At 34.5% G+C, this 17,115-nt stretch overlaps 1 protein-coding gene across 1 annotated transcript in view; it reads right to left on the bottom strand.

The window, feature by feature from the left end:
- Positions 1-5,178: 5,178 nt before the first annotated feature.
- The window catches only part of sparcl1 (SPARC-like 1), a 28,811-nt gene continuing 16,874 nt past the window's right edge, over positions 5,179-17,115 (bottom strand). The window contains exons 6-11 of the mRNA XM_056472493.1: positions 16,736-16,857; positions 15,841-15,961; positions 12,869-13,005; positions 12,530-12,678; positions 5,697-5,845; positions 5,179-5,531 (exon numbers count right to left, since the gene is read on the bottom strand). Coding sequence (XP_056328468.1) covers positions 5,503-5,531; positions 5,697-5,845; positions 12,530-12,678; positions 12,869-13,005; positions 15,841-15,961; positions 16,736-16,857 — 707 coding nt within the window. The 3' untranslated portion in view covers positions 5,179-5,502. The remainder of the gene's footprint in view (positions 5,532-5,696; positions 5,846-12,529; positions 12,679-12,868; positions 13,006-15,840; positions 15,962-16,735; positions 16,858-17,115) is intronic.

The raw sequence follows: 17,115 nt of genomic DNA on the forward strand, positions 1-17,115 counted from the left end.
AAAATATCCCCACAGCAGGATGCTGCCACCACCATGCTTCACTGTAACGATGGTATTAGCCTGGTGATGAGCGGTGCCTGGTTTTCTCCAAACGTAACGCCTGGCATTCACTCCAAAGAGTTAAACTTTAGTCTCATCAGGCCGGAGAATTTTGTTTCTTATGGTCTGAGAGTCCTTCAGATGGGGAGTGGCTTCCGTCTGGCCACTCTACCATACAGGCCTGATTGGTGGATTGCTGCACAGATGGTTGTCCTTCTGTAAGGTTCTCCCCTCTCCACAGAAGAACGCTGGAGCTCAGGCAGAGTGACCATCGGATTATTGATCACCTCTCTGACTAAGGCCCTTCTCCCCTGATCACTCAGCTTAGATGGTCGGCCAGCTCTAGGAAGAGTCCTGGTGGTTCCAAACATCTTCCACTTACGGATGATGGAGGCCACTGTGCTCATTGGAATTTTCAGAGCAGCAGACATTTTTCTGTAACCTTCCCCAACCTTGTGCCTTCAGACAATCCTGTCTCAGATGTCTGCAGACAATTCCTTTGTCTTCATGCTTGGTTTGTGCTTTGACATGCACTGTCAACCCTCAAGAATGATCAGTGGAAACAGAATGTATCTGAGCTTAATTTAGAGCTTAACGTCAAAGGCTGTGAAAACTTATGTACATGTAATTTTGCAGGTTTTTTTATTTTTAATAAATTTGCAACAATTTCAAAAAATCTTTTTTCACATTGTCATTATGGGATATTGTGTGTAGAATTTTGAGGAAATGAATGAACTGAATCTATTTTGAAATAAGGCTGTAACATAAAAAATGTGGAAAAAGTGAAGAGCTATGAATACTTTTTGGATGCACTGTACATCCATCTATTCTCCAAATCAGTAATTCTGAGCTGTGCTTCTGACATACATTTATTATGTATTAGTGCAACAAAGGGGCATCATGGTGGCTGTGGCACAATTACTGCGTAAAACATGTGCTGGATAAGTTGGCGGTTCATTCCGCTGTGGCTACCCCTGATTAATAAAGGGACTAAGCCGAAAAGAAAATGAGTGAATGAATAAATGAATGAATGGTGCAACAAACAGTTTAGTTAAAGAGATAGTTCCCCCAAATGACAAATTCTGTCATCGTTTACTCATCCTCCATTTGTTCTAAACCTGGACAAATTCCTTTCTTCTGTTGAACACAAAGAAAGTTTTTTCCAACATTCTTCAGAATATCTTGCTCAGTCATTCATATTCCCTCGGCTAAGTTTCTTTATTCATCAGGGCTCGCCACAGTGGAATGAACTGCCAAATTATCCAGCATATGTTTTACACAGCGAATGTGTGTAAACCATCCATACACACTCATTCACACACATACACTATAGCCAATTTAGTTTGTCTTTGAACAATGGGGTAAACCGGAGCACCCGGAGGAAACCTACGCCAACATGGGAAGAACATGCAAATTCCACACAGAAATGTCAACCAACAACCTTGAGCCACAGAGCCACCATGTCACCCAGAATATTTTGCTTTGTATAAGTAATTAATAAAAGTTATTAGCTATAAAAACTGTAGAAGTTATTAAAAGTTATTTTAAGGGCAGCACGGTGGCACAGTGGGTAGTGCTCTCGCCTCGCAGCAAGAAGGTAACTGGTTTGAGCCTCAGCTGGGTGTTGACATTTCTGTGTGGAGTTTGCATGTTCTCTCCGTGTTGGTGGGGGTTTCCTCCGGGTGCTCCGGTTTCCCCCACAAGTTCAAAGACATGCGCAATAGGTGAATTGGGTAAGCTAAAACTGTCCATAGTGTATGTGTGTGAATGAGTGTTTATGAGTGTTTCTCAGTGATGGGTTGCAGCTGGAAGGCCATCCGCTACGTAAAACATATGCTGGATAAGTTGGCGGTTCATTCCGCTGTGGAAAGCCTAGATTAATAAAAGGACTAAGCCGAAAAAAATTAATGAATGAAGTTATTAAACTAATTGAGTGTGTGTGATTTAAGAGGAGAGTTTCTTTTTTTCCCTGTGAACTTTCTCTTTAAGGTGTTGTTGAATTACTTACCTGTCAAGTGTTTTTAAGCATGCAGTGCATGATGATATCAACACCAAGGTTGTGGGTTTTACTCCAAGGGACAACAAGACTTTAACAAGATATTGGCTGTATTTAATAAATTAATGACAATGCCAGTAAATTGTCTAAAGTGCTAGGTTGGTTACCATTACCAAATTTTGAAAGCATTTATTACAAAAAAAAGATGAACGTGAAAATAAAATGTAATGGTGACGGGCCACATACATCTATTGCATATGAAATACCATATTATATTATATATCAATATCCCAATCAAACGCATTAATCACTATTATTTGTGATTAAATTCAGTAAACTAAATTTAAAATATATGTGAAATCATAATGCAATGGTCATTCTGCTAGAACACTTTACTTTTGTAACTCTTTAGGTGAACAATTCATCCTTGCAAGTAAATCCAGCGGAAAAAAAGAAAGTCTGACCTCTTTCTTCTGTGTTTGGAGTGGCAGTCCTTCTATGTTGATATCAGTTTAACAGCTTCAGCCACAATGTTCTTTACCTGCAAGAGTTTTTTTCTTTTGATTTGGAAGAACGATGATAACTAAACAGACAATTGTATTCACTCACTTTTACAGTCACTTCCTTCTGACTAGAGATCGCCAATCATAAGGATATTCTTTAGAATATTTTCTTTTGTGTTTACCAAAAGTATGAAAATCATGTTTTGAAACAATTTGAGGGTCAGTAAATGCAAGTAAATTTTTCTTTTTCTACTATCCCTTTAACATAAAGTAAGTTAAACTTTAAATTATACTTGGTCTTCAATCCATCTATGCATTTATATTATATTATATTATATTGTATTGTGTTGTGTTGTGTTGTGTTGTGTTGTGTTGTGTTGTGTTGTATTGTATTGTATTGTATTACATTACATTACATTACATTATATTATATTATATTATATTATATTATATTATATTATATTATATTATATTATATTATATTACATTATATTATCTTCCTATATAATAGTATTGCAATTTTTAAAATAAATGTGTCTGGAGACATTCATTTTGTGTCGGGGTATTGATATTTTAGTATTTAAAGACTCTTTGACAATATAAATGTGCTTTTGCAGTGTAAAATAAACATCAAATCATATGTCAATAAATGTTGATGCTTAATATTTAGAGACAACTTATTTACTTATTTTGTAAAAACTGACAAAAAACATTGCTATTGAGTTATAAGTGTTTAAGTTGTGGGGCTTAAATGATCAATAAATGCCCGCTGACTACAACAACTGATGACGCAAATTGATGTGAGATCATTGTTTTCTATAGATCAAGCATTAATTGACCATTTGAGATCAGTCTAATTAGACTACTCATGCCATGCATCAACTGCTCACAGAAGTCACATGATCATAAAACTTAGTGTTGCACATGTTAGCACGCAATTCTGACAGCAGTAATTTAATGACTTCCTAAGGGTTTTTTTTCCAGACACATTTCTTTTTTTTGTTTGTTTTAATTACAGTGGTCATACCGCACACAGCTCTTTTCCCAGCACAGAAGCAGCAGGAAGCATAAGAAACAAAACTTACAAGGCTTGTGACAGAGGAGATATACTGTAACTTGCGATGCAAATTGAACTGGAAGTTTACGTGAGGTGTTAAAAAAATGTAAATAAAGTTAGTTTATTTTAAATTTGAGGTTATTGTAAGGTAATTTATTTAATTTAATGCTATTTTAAATAGTCAAATAATGCCTGATGGATAATTATTTTTTAATGGTTTGTTATATGATTTAATTTTAAAATATCTGCTTTTTATGTGCATATTTAAATGAAAATTTAAATGTAACATTGGAAACTAAACTTTTAGCATTGTTGATTTAATTTTTTTTAATGTAAAGGATTTTTTTGATGAATATAATATACATTTTAAAATAAGAACATCTGAAATTACATTTTGGTAACATTATTAAATGTCTTTGCTGTCACTTTTGGTCTGTATAATAAAACGTTTCCTTGCTGAATACAAGTATTTTTAAAGAAAGAAAGCTTAAAATCATTTTTAAATTAAAATGATTTTTGATGTATCCTTATTAAAGACCAAAATTCAGCTTTGTTAATTTATCAATAATAAATTAATAATTTAAACATATTCATATATCAAATACTTCTTTAGTAATAATACTCCACTATACAAAATCCATATTTATTATATGAATATATATTTAAAATATTAATTGTTATGTTTAAAGCTACATATTTTCCAAGCTGTCGCCACTGGCTTGCTTGGTTTGGGACTTGTGGAGCTGCGCATCGATGAATTTGCTCTTCAGTGTTTGAACTTTCAGCAGTGAAAATTAAACCACACTGAACTGAACTTCGAACTCCGAAAACTGGACTGACACAGTTTCAATTTACTAGAACTTCTATGTTTAGCTGCTTTGACACAATCTACATTGTAAAAGCGCTATAGAAATAGAGTTTAATATTCATATAGTAAATACTTATTTTATATTATATTGTAATAATATCCCACTATATAAAATACATATTTTTATATTAATATATATATTGAAAATATCAGTTATTTCATTCAAAGCTACATATTGTGCTGTCTCCAAGCTGTCGACACTGACTTGCTTGGTTTGGAACTTGTGGAGCTGTGCATCGATAGATTTGCTCTTGAGTGTTTGGATTTTTAGCAGTGAAAATTAAACCACACTGAACTAAAATGAACTTCAACTCTGAAAACTGGACTGACACAATGTCAATTTACTATAATCTCCTATGTTAAGCTGCTTTGACACAATCTACATTGTAAAAGCACTGTAGAAATAAAGATGAATTTTTATATAATAAATACTTATTTCATACTGTATTGTAATAATATCCCACTTCATATTTACATATACATATTTATTATATACATATTTATTATATGAATATATATTATCAATATTTACATTCAAAGCTACATATTCATATAATAAATACATATTTAATATTGTAATATTATCTCACAATATTACTGTCTTTATTGTATTCTTGATCAAATAATTGCAGCTTTGGAATGTATAGCAGACATAAAAAAATAACACTAATAATAGTATAATTTTTATTTATAATCTCAAATATTTTTCCAACATCTTTATAAAATCAGCTCTTTAAATCACTAAAATATAAACTTTCCCCCACTGGAATGCATACAAAAACACTAGAAATCATATTAAACCTACACATTTTTGTTCAAAACTACATTTTTTATATCTATATTACCTATTGCTTGTTTCTTTAGCAACCAATGCTACACATAATGTATTTAGACTTATTATAGACATTTTTGTCCATCATGATCATAACACACAGAAGAAAAAAACAAAACAGCACCATTTCACCAAACAGACCTCCAATTACAATCTGCAATACATTTCTATCAGAAAAACCTTATTTTTGCTCCCGTTGATCAGAGCTCAGAACAGCAGATTGGTATTCATATCCTCTGTAGGAATGAAAAGATGGAGAAAGTTAAAAAACCAACCTGGCTTGTTTTATTTTTTTGATATGTTTAAAAAAAAGTGAGCATAAATAATGCATTTAAAAGGAATGAATAATAAATTAAAAACTCTTTGAGCTGTTTAAGACGAGGCCTTCAAAATACTTGTACCTTCCTTAATGCCAAAGCAGCTGCACCACTCTTTGAAGGAGACCAGTTTGTCCTTGTCGGCGTCACACATTTGAAAGAAGACTGAGGTGCAATGCTCCATGGGAACTAGAGGAACGCGCAGCGGAGCCAGCTCAGAGTGAGTCAAAAACCTGCAACAGTATAATGAATATACGCTGCTGAATTAAGAATACAACTACTTCATTTTCTGATGATCTTTTGAGTATACTTTATGTAAAGTGTGGTTATATCCCTGCTGAAAATACTGCATGGTAAGTTATGCTTTGATGCTGGTCTGGCTAGCCTACAAACCCCCAAGACCAGCATTAAAACCACCAAGACCAGCATAAAAACCACCAAAACCAGCATTAAAACCAACAAGACAAGCATTGAGAACTAAACCTTCCATTACCAGGACATGAACAAAATCCTCTGATCTATTGTAGGTCTTAGAAATTGGGAAAAAAACTGAAATGAACGACAACATATGGCATTAAAACAAATAAGTCAGGTACTGCTAATAAAATGCCTTAATTGATCATCAACAGCAGTTTTAGCAGTTTGTTAGTCTGGAGCCTTCTGGTGTATGTGTGCTAAACCAATGCCCATGCAGTAGCTAAAGCCTAGCCAAAATTGGGTCATGCAACAAGACAATTATACCAAGCACACCAGCAAATCTTCAACAGAGCTAACGCTGAAAAAGAAAAAAATGAACGTTGTTTAGTTCAGAACTACTGTCCTTATATGGAAAACCATGGAATTCAATAGCCCTAACCCCTGGGCTGTGGACCAGTATCAGTTTGTGAAACAATTGGTACCGGGCTGCACAAGAAATCATGATTTTTTTTTATTTATTATCGGAGTTTAAACGATCTTTTCTTTTGTAAAAATCTTTAATTTTGAAAAATCGTTTTCTCTCAGTTACATTACGATCACTTGAGTGCCAAAATTTAACCCACAAGCTAGCAAAATTAGTAGGCTAAGAAACAGACGTCTCAGGAAAGTTTCTTTATGAAGGGCAAAAGGCCCTAAAGGACTCACAAACTGCCAAGGAATGGATCCGCAACCCATTTGTCAAGAAATCAGGTGAATTCAGCATGTCTGTGCAATAAGAAGATCAACTGCTGGAGATCGCAAATGATGGCGGCCATTGATATATTGCGTCTTTTCCGCGCACAAGTTTGTTATTGAGGCACGCACCTTCCAGGCACACCGATTTGAAAACATGTTCAGAATTCTGCAACCTCACCCTGAGTCACATGACAAGAACTGACTGATCAGCTTAATATTTTGTATATAGCCTACACAATTCGGTAGATTAATTATCTCAGACAAACACGGCAGTGCCTTTTATTTTGTCTTCATAAATAAAACTTTGGGGCTGCACGGTGGCGCAGTAGGTAGCATAATCGCCGCACAGCAAGAAGGTCACTGGTTCGAGCCCAAGCTGGGTCAGTTTCTGTGTGGAGTTTCCATGTTCTCCCCGTGTTTGCGTGGGTTTCCTCTGAGCGCTCCAGTTTCCCCCACAAGTCCAAAAGCATGCGCTATAGGTGAATTGGGTAAACTAAATTGTCCGTAGCGTATGTGTGTGTATGGATGTTTCCCAGTGATGGGTTGCAGCTGGAAGGGCATCTGCTGTGTAAAACATATGCTGGATAAGTTGGCGGTTCATTCTGCTGTGGCGACCCCAGGTTAATAAAAGGACTAAGCCGAAAAGAAAATGAATGAATGAAATAAAACTTTGCATTAGAGTTGCAGCAATTTTGTCAGCGAGTCATCTTCTGAGAAAACGTCTAGCAATTTATGTACACACGCCCACCCAACCCACACCCATTGGGCCACCATAAAATTGTCACTCATTAACCAGTCCATGGTGATAAAAAGGTTAGGGACCACTGCAATAGGGTGTCCTAACTATTACACATGAATATATAATATTTAATTACATTTATACTGTGTCCTAATTTGCATACTTATGCACTGACTTTTATAAGTGTAAACAGTGCTCCCTGTAATTCCCAAAATGATTTTTGAATTATAAAAAAAAAACATACTACACTTATTGTGATAGAACCATGGTTAAAGGGATAGTTCACCCAAAACAGAACATTCTGTCATCATTTACTCACCTTTCTCTTGTTCCAAAACTGTTTGATTTTCCTGTATCTGTAACTATTGATTTCCACAGTGTTTGTTTTTCCTACTATGCAACTCAATGACTACATCTTATTCAGCTTTCCTCAATTTTCTCTGGAACCACTTGAGGAAACAGTAAACAGTAAGTCAATTTCCATTTTTGGGTAAACAATCCCTTTAACTTTAATAAGAGACATTTTCACCGTACAGTTACTGTGTTATGTTTTGGTTTAATGTTTGAATTAAGCAATCTAAATCATTTGTTGATCAAATATTGAAAGTGCATCAATGCAAATACTGTCCTTTATCATAAAAAGTAAATAACTGCAGTTTTGTTTAGCTGTAAACACACAATAATGTTAATACAGTTTATTAATTTCAGTACAGTAGGTTATGTCTCAATTATAAGTTTCAGCATTGGTAAAATTGTACAGCAAATGTTGTGTACTACAGTAATACCTACATATAAACAGCCAGCCATGCTGTAAAAATTAAATATTATAACAAGCATACCTCAAGTTCACTCCATCTGAAATCACAAACCAAGACTGGATTCTTAAAATGACAGTTTGTAATTTTCTCATATTCCAGTTGAATGCATAGGAATACATATAAGTAAGTTGTCTGTAGGCGGATTTCCCCCCACACTGCTGTCTCAAAGGCTGACCACTGACTCTGTGGAGAATACTGGCACCGAGTCTCTCTTTTTGCTGTAAATGTCCCTCAACCACATCCTCACATTAGCTAAAAATATTACTGAATGTCCTGTATGAGTAAGTCAGAGTCAGAATAGTCTCGGCCTCAGACGTCTTGCCCACGAACTGCCCATGGATCATTCACAAATGCACATACGGTAACGCTCCAAAATGGTAAGGAGTTCTCTAAATCACATGGGCTGATCTTATTGGCTAAACAAGTTGCAATAGTCCGGATGCAGATATTTTTATGAGCAATTTAATTATTTGTTTGGCTCTTGAAGTTAAAAGGGCATAAAAAAAATACTTTTGTGACTTGTTTGTTGAATTTTCTGCTTTGCAATATTATGTACTAAACTGGGGTTTCCCAACTTTTTTTTTGTTAATGATCCTTTGAAATACCTATCTACATTACAAATTTAAATTTAAACTGTACTTTTAAAATAAAATTTTTATCAACAGTTTTTGGTATTTGTGTGTGTGTGTGTTTGTGTGTTTTCCATTTATTTATGCTTTCAAATTACATTATGGAACTTTGATCTCAACCACATTTGAAGTTTAAAAGTTTAACTAAGTGATTTCTATTGAGTTTGAAGTGATATATAGTCTGAGCTGGTCTTGTAAATTGTTGTACAAAAACATGGTATTAAAACCCAAGGGGAGAAATGCCAGCGTGGATCAAGCTGTGTGAGGGGTGCTAAAGGAGCAGTGTTAAGTTGGTTTTGTTCCCAATATTCCTAACACATTCAGTGATAGACGGCAATAACTCACACACCTCTTACCATGAAAAGATCTAGACTGTTTCCTACAAAAATACAAAGCACGTTATGTTTCCCAGCTGTCTTTTTTCTTTTTGCTTGATATTATGAGCACTGCTCCGTTTAAGCCCTCGCCATAGTAGTCATACTAATAGCAATCATATTTCTATCTGTTTCAAGCTACGAATATTTGAAATTACATATCAACAGAACAAAACCGAGATGTGATCACAATCTGAGCACTTGCAATCAAGATACTTCACCTGCAGTGGTTTTTCAGTAATTTATAACCCTCATGTCCATGTACGAGCTACGATACTGTTTTCGTCAGTCTTTTGGAGATTTAGTCATTGGTGACGACGTTATAGCAGGTTGGTGTGTGCTTTAATATTTGGTGTCGGATTAATATTTACTGGTAGAGAAAATCTATTTGTTCACTTCTGCTATTTATACTTTGATTTGCTTTTTACTTTATTTATTTTTCCACTTAACTGCAAATTAGAATAGAAACTGAATAAAAAGCACACATACAAAAATACTGATGCTAATATTTGTCACAAATCCATCAATTTCGCCTCCTGGCTGTTCTTTCTGTAAATGAATTATGAAGAAGCACTGTCCATGCATGTTTCGTTGTCAGTTAGTAACACTATAATTCATTGCACAACAATTAATACATCAGGCTTTTTGGCTAAAAAAAGAGAAATCATGATTTAATTTGTTCTTATTAAATTATTTCACCTATCCTGCTGTGCATGAAATAAGCTGATGAATGGTCAGCGTCTGAGGTGGCTAGGCTAACCTAGCTTCAATTTTTATTAAATTATTTTCTAATCGGTTGTGTATTATGTCATGAATATACCCCTGTAATGCATACTCCATTCCTTTTTTTGTCTGGCTTTCTCAGATATCTCACCTGTTCACCAAAAATGACTAATTATATCCCTGGCAATGTCTGACACCGGCGCATACATATTGTAATAGACGTGCCAGGCACGAAAGTTTGATAGGCGTAGCAACAGTAACTAAGTAGGGCGGGGCTTACCGAAGGGTCAATTACACTTTTACATTTTACTTTTGGCACCAACCTACAACAAATCTTCATAAGGCATACAACTTTGACTGCCTTCAAACACTGTAGTTGTAGCTGAAGTCTGCAAGAGTTTGGATCTTTTTGTCTGCATATTGGCATATTTCTGTTTTAACCGCTGTTGAAGAAATCCACAGAGCATGCACTTTCATACTATTAGGACTCATTGATACAGTCAAACCAATGACTACATGTGCCGAGGAAGTCGAATAAGTTCATATACAATAAATGTTGCTTTGAATCCGACACTTGTTTCTGACCAATCAGAGAACAGCAGACTCTTAAATTAGGATAAATTAGGGCCCTATCATACACCCGGCGCAATAAGGCGTGTTTCCCACGACGTGTTGCTATTTTCAGACCAACACAACCTTAATTTTCCAGTTTTCCACCACGTTGTTTAAATAGGAAATCCATTTACGCCACTTTGTGGACTCATGGGTGATTAAGTCTAGAAAAGAGGTGTGTTAAGGTGCATTGTTGGCACGTTGCTATTTTGAGGAACTAAAATAGACTGCGCAATAGACCAGCTGAAAACAGGTCTAAAGTCCAGCGCAGAGCACGTTAGTTGTGGGCGTTGCTTAGACATTGCTTAAAACACGCAGGATGTACAGCAATACGCAAATATCTTTACATCTGAAAAAGGGATAAAATATTACAAAAAAATTATTATTTTCTACATAAATATAAAAACCCCAGCCTTCCTGCCTTCTTCATCTCGGGGGGTTTATTTCAGTTTATTCATGACAACTTGCTTTTGTATAATGCTATTATTATCATTAGTATTATTTATTATATTCATTTTATTAAAAACAAGCTTAGATTTGTCCACCTGTCAGGTTTAGGACTATATGGGGCACAGTATGTTTATTTGGATATAACTATATTACCACACTTCGTTATTATTGTTCATTTATTCATTTGCTGAAAATTAGAACTGAATTTAGAAATTGTTTAGAAACAAATCTTTGCTCCTAACAAACAAAATTAATTATGTATTGGATGTCTGTGCATACAACACCGTTTCCCATGAAAGAGAGAAAGTGAAAGTAAAGGCCGATTAGAGGAGGATCATTCTTTATCCTTGTGCTGCAGATGGTCTGTTTAACTGCTTTCTTGCTAGTAAAGCATTCAGTTTTTCCACTTACAAAGTCCGCCATCTTAATAACAAATGAGCCATGGCGCGATGCAACTGACTCTTAAAGGGAATGGGAGATGAGACTCTGGTTTATTCTCAAAACACACCCATAACTCATTAAGAGAATAAGCTCAACCCAGTTAGACCATGTGCCGTGGCGCAGAGCGTATTTTTCTGTCCTTAAAATAGCAAAAGTGAATTCAGACACACCCTTAATGCTTTTGCGCCCTGCACTTTAGACTTTGTGGCTAGAACGTAAAAATAGAGCCCTTAGTATTAAAGAGACCATTTATAAAACTTTGCGTACACCCTCAAAAATAAAGGTACAAAAGCTGTCAATGGGGTGATAACATTTAAAAAGGTACACTTTTATACCTATTAGGTCCACATTTGAACCTTAAACGTACATATTTATACCTAAAAAGTACAATTGTGTACTTCATAGTACCTTAAATGTATAAATGTAAACCCTACAAAAGTACAAAAGTGTACTTTTTGAAAATGTACCGCCCCAGTGACAGCTTTTGTTACTTAGTGTGTAAAGACCTTCCTGAAAGTGAACGTACACCAGAATACTTTTTAAAAATTGATTTATTAATGAATATGGTTCATGTTATTATTTAAAATGACTCAATTCAATATTTGAGTTAAATATGTTTACTTGGAGTTTACTTAAAGCTGTGCACATTCTCCTGTTAAGTTTTAATTTTTATAGACGACAGCTTCTGTGTGAGAATTGGTATATGCACATTTCCACCCATTTTGTCCATTGCTACATTTATAAATAGATGTAATGCTGCAATATATTATTAGAAAAGAAAGTTTTTTTTTTTTTTTGTTACCTTGGATGGATGTAAACATTGACGGAGACCTTTAAAATGCTTTGATTATGCTATATATTCAGCAAACTTTTCATAACTATCCAAAGTTGTGTTGAATTAAATTGATTATTAACTTTTTTTATCTATTCACGAACCACCTGCAGTTTCTTTATGTATCTCTGACTTGCAAAGCCATACCTGTCTGAAGGATGCTGGTCCATCTGTGCAAACTGCCAGTGCACTGGATAGATGTACATGTTGTAGTTCTTCTCAAAGTCCTGCTGCAGAATTTCAACAGGGTGATCTCCTGCATGAAGACGCCTCTCACTCTCATAGATCTTCTGAACCTGTTGCGCAGAGGATTCATCATCTGTAATTAATTCGTATTCGAAGGTAGAGCTATCAAAATTGTATGTTTTACGGTCAAAAGTTGGAGAGCGGAGTTAAATTTCTGTCCAATTTCTTGTCTTAAATCTGTCATTTGTCTGTTTTGGAGATATGTGATATCTAGATGAAAAACTGCCTGTCCAGCCATACCCTGATTCTCTGTTTAGCTGTGAGAAAGCCAGGAGACATGGAGTCATGCTCAAATAACTGCAGAAGCACGTTCTTCAGCCAGTCCCGCATACGCAGAGGGAACTGCACCAGCTCTGACTCGACACATGGAGCAATAACTGCCAGACAAAATGCACAAAACAGACAGCGGGGAAAATCAAAATAGACAACATCAGAAAACCAGAAATAATGGTATTACTTTATTTTGATGATCCCTTTAATGCATTTTGTTGAATTTATGTTACATTGCATCTACATGCCAACTAATTCTCAATAGACTCTAAGTAGACTGTTAGCTTGGGGTTAGGGTTAGTGTAAGTTGACATGTACTTGCAAAGTTTCTTATAGTCAGTTAAATGTCTGTTGAAGGAGCAGTATCAACAGATATTTTGCAGACAGTCTACTAATACTCAAATGAGAAGTAGTTGGCATGAAGTTGCAATACAACTTTTAGTCAACAAAAACAGCAAACAGTAGTTGTTATATACACAGTTGAATTATTGAGTTGAAGTCTGAATTATTAGCCCCCCTGAATTATATTTTTCCCCAATTTCTGTTTAACGAAGAGAAGATTTTTTTCAACACATTACTAAACATAAACGTTTTAATAACTCATTTCTAATAACTGATAGAATTTTTCTTTGCCATGATGACAGTAAATAATATTTGACTAAATATTTTTCAAGACACTTCTATACAGCTTAAAGTGACATTTAAATGCTTAACTAGGTTAATTAGGTTAACTAGGCAGGTTAGGGTAATTAGGTAAGTCATTGTATAACAATGGTTTCATCTGTAAACAATTGAAAAAATATAAAGCTTAAAGGGGCTAATAATTTTGACCTTAAAATGTTTTTTACAAAATTTAAAACTGCTTTTATTCTAGCCGAAATAAAACTGTCTCCAGAAGAAAAAATATTATCGGACATACTGTGAAAATGTCCTTGCTCTGGTAAACCTTATTTAGGAAATATTTAAAAAGAAGAAAAAAAAAAATCAAAGGGGGGCTAATAATTCTGACTTCAACTGTATATACATTTTTGAAATGTAAAGCAAAAACAAACCTTTGAGAGCTTTGGGATTAAACAGGCAGTGTATATTGCATTATTTCCAACAATTATTTATTTAGTATTTTATTCAAAAATCTAATTAATTTATGCATCACGAACAGATGTGCCAAAGTTTTTCTACTACAAAGGGTCAATAAAACTGATTTCTAATAACAATCTTATAATAATAAACTATAGATAATTATAAATAGTTATAATAAGTAACAATAATTCTTGTCTCAATGCAAACATAAAACAGAAACCAAAGGAAATGCAGATATATATGCAATAGTTACTGGTGTTCACAGATTTACAGTCAGAATTATTAGCCCCCCTGAATTATTAGCCAGTCTGTTTAATTTTTTCCCCAACTTCTCTTTAACGGAGAGAAGAATTTTTTCAACACATTTATGAACATAATAGTTTTAATAACTCATTTCTAATAACTGGATTATTTTATCTTTGCCATGATGACAGTAAATAATATTTTATTAGATATTTTTCAAGACACTTCACTACAGCTTAAAGTGACATTTAAAGGCATAACTAGGTTAATTAGGTTAATTACGCAGGTTAGGGTAATTAGGCAAGTTGTTTTATCACGATGATTTGTTTTGAAGACTATCAGGAAAAAAAATAGCCTAAAGGGGCTAAAAATTTTGACCTTAAAATTATTTTTAATAAATTAAAAACTGCTTTTATTCAAGCTGAAATAAAACAAATAAGACTTTCTCCAGAAGAAAAAATATTATCAGACATACTGTGAAGATTTCCTGGCTCTGTTAAACATAATTTGGGAAATATTTAAAAAAGAACAAATAATTTAAAAAGGGGCTAATAATTCTGACTTCAACTGTATACAATGGTCACTGGTGTACCACAGGGCTGTGTGCTGACTCCCTTTTTACCCACAACTGCAGGCCCATGAATGGATCAGCCCATGAATGTCAAAGTCTGGTATGGAAGCTGCTCTGTTGCTGAGCGTAAGGCACTGCAGCGAGTGGTGAAAACTGGTCAACGCATCACAGGGACCCAACTTCCAGCCACTGAGGACATCTAGAAGAAACACTGTCTGCGCAGAGCACACAGTATTCTTAAGGACTCTTCTCACCCTGCTCACAGGCAGGCGCTTCAGGTTCCCTCGGACAAAAACCAGCAGACTGAGGAACAGCTTTTTCCCCAGAACCGTCTCCCTTTTGAACTCTGCCCCCACTGCCTCTTTGACCCCTCATACACTCCCACACTCTCCTCATCACTTATACTCCCCATAATTATTGCACTGTTTAATATTTGCACATTTAAAAATTGCACATCTTCATTGTACTATAATGCACTAATTCATTTTGAATTGTACAAAGCCACTGTACATATACATTTGTAATTATGTTCATATCTATCTGCATACCTACGATTATTAATTGTACATATATTCATCTTTTGTTAATCTTTGTTTATAGCTAATACAACCTGTAAGTAATGTTGATAGTACATCCATCTGTAAATATCACCATAGCTTTTCTATAACTGCACTTTATAACTTACAGTATACTTATATCCTGCACTTGCTGCTATTGTACTGCTGGTTAGACCACAACTGCATTTCTTAGCTTTGTACTAATACGTGTGTAATGACGATAAAATTTAATCTAATCTAATCTAATCTAATCTACATTTGAAGTGGATCATAACCTTTCATCAAAGTTGTTTGAATTATTCATACATACACACACATTGTACTGTGCATAGTGGACTGGTGGACCAAATAAAAGGCCATAAGGGGCTATATTAAAGGGAAATATTTTTGCATTTCTCATTCATCGTTTGATGTTTTTAAAAAGTTTTTACTACAAAAAAAAAATAAGTTCATATTAATGTGAATGCAATTTTCAGAGACATGTTTCTTACATTTGCATGATCCAGTGTAGTCCAGATGAAGCCTGTGACCTAATTTGGTTCCCTCAAGGCCACACTTGGTGGCAAAAAGGTGACAGGAAGAGTCATATGTCTTATTGTCAGTTCCGCAGACCTAAAATGAAATTATTATTTGCAAATGTTGTTAGAATATGTTTTTCTCAGTCAGTATTTTACCACTTTGGAATATATGGTTCTATTTGCATTCTAAAGGGTTTTGAGATTGTAATATTTGTGTAATATAACATTTTTTGGACTGCTATAGCAGAATTTCTATGATAATCAAGTTCTCAATATAAACTCCCAAAATGTACACAAATAAAAATTAAAAACACATCACAATCACGCTTAATTTTGACAAAATTGTCAAATAAAACCTTTTAACTCCAAGTTAACTCCAAGTTGTTTTTTAAACATGGAAATAAACCAAGTCTTATATCATAATATGTTGAATTCATTTACATAATCAATTTAAAATGTATTTATAAATATTACATTTATTTGAAAATCAAAGAAGCAGTTCACTTAAAAAAAAAATGCTTTCAATATCATTTTTTAATTAATCTTCAAGTTGTTCCAGACCAGAACAGATGGGTCTGTTCATACTGTTAGATATTAGTGACCAAAACTGATGGTACCTTTTGCTTCCTGTAGTTGTGGAAAAAGTCAATAGGTACCATCAAAATTAATATGATAATGAAGTTCTCAATACAAATTCCAAAAATGTACACATATAAAAACCAACAACACATCACATTCACACTTAATTTTGACAAAATTGTCAAATAAAACCTTTTAACTCCAAAGTGATTTGTTATTTAAACATATGGAAATAAACCAAGCCTTATATCATAATATGTTTAATTAATTTACAGGATAACATACTTACGTGTTCAAAATCGTTTACAGTAGGAGGACATTCTGTCAGCTCCTGACACACACAGATGGGCTTGTTCTCATCGTCCAATTTGCATGTTTTCCCTCTTTTACAGCGGAAATTTTCACAGGGGTCTGGATATAACAATGAAAGAATGTGCAAATATCCAGTCTTTAATTCAAACATCCAATGTAGACATCTAATAAAGGTTATATATAACCACCCTGTAAAACGCACCAACATTCTTTGCCTGTGTTGGTTTGGATAGAACATAAACCAAGGGCTAAAGCTCACATTGACTTCTTAAGCCGGGTCGGTTTAACAGCCTGTGTTAAAGAAAAGCTCTGCTCATCAGATTCCTGATACAAGTTCGGGGCTATGGAGACAGAGTT

Source organism: Danio aesculapii, chromosome 1 (assembly GCF_903798145.1).
Source record: "Danio aesculapii chromosome 1, fDanAes4.1, whole genome shotgun sequence".
Lineage (NCBI taxonomy): Eukaryota > Metazoa > Chordata > Actinopteri > Cypriniformes > Danionidae > Danio > Danio aesculapii.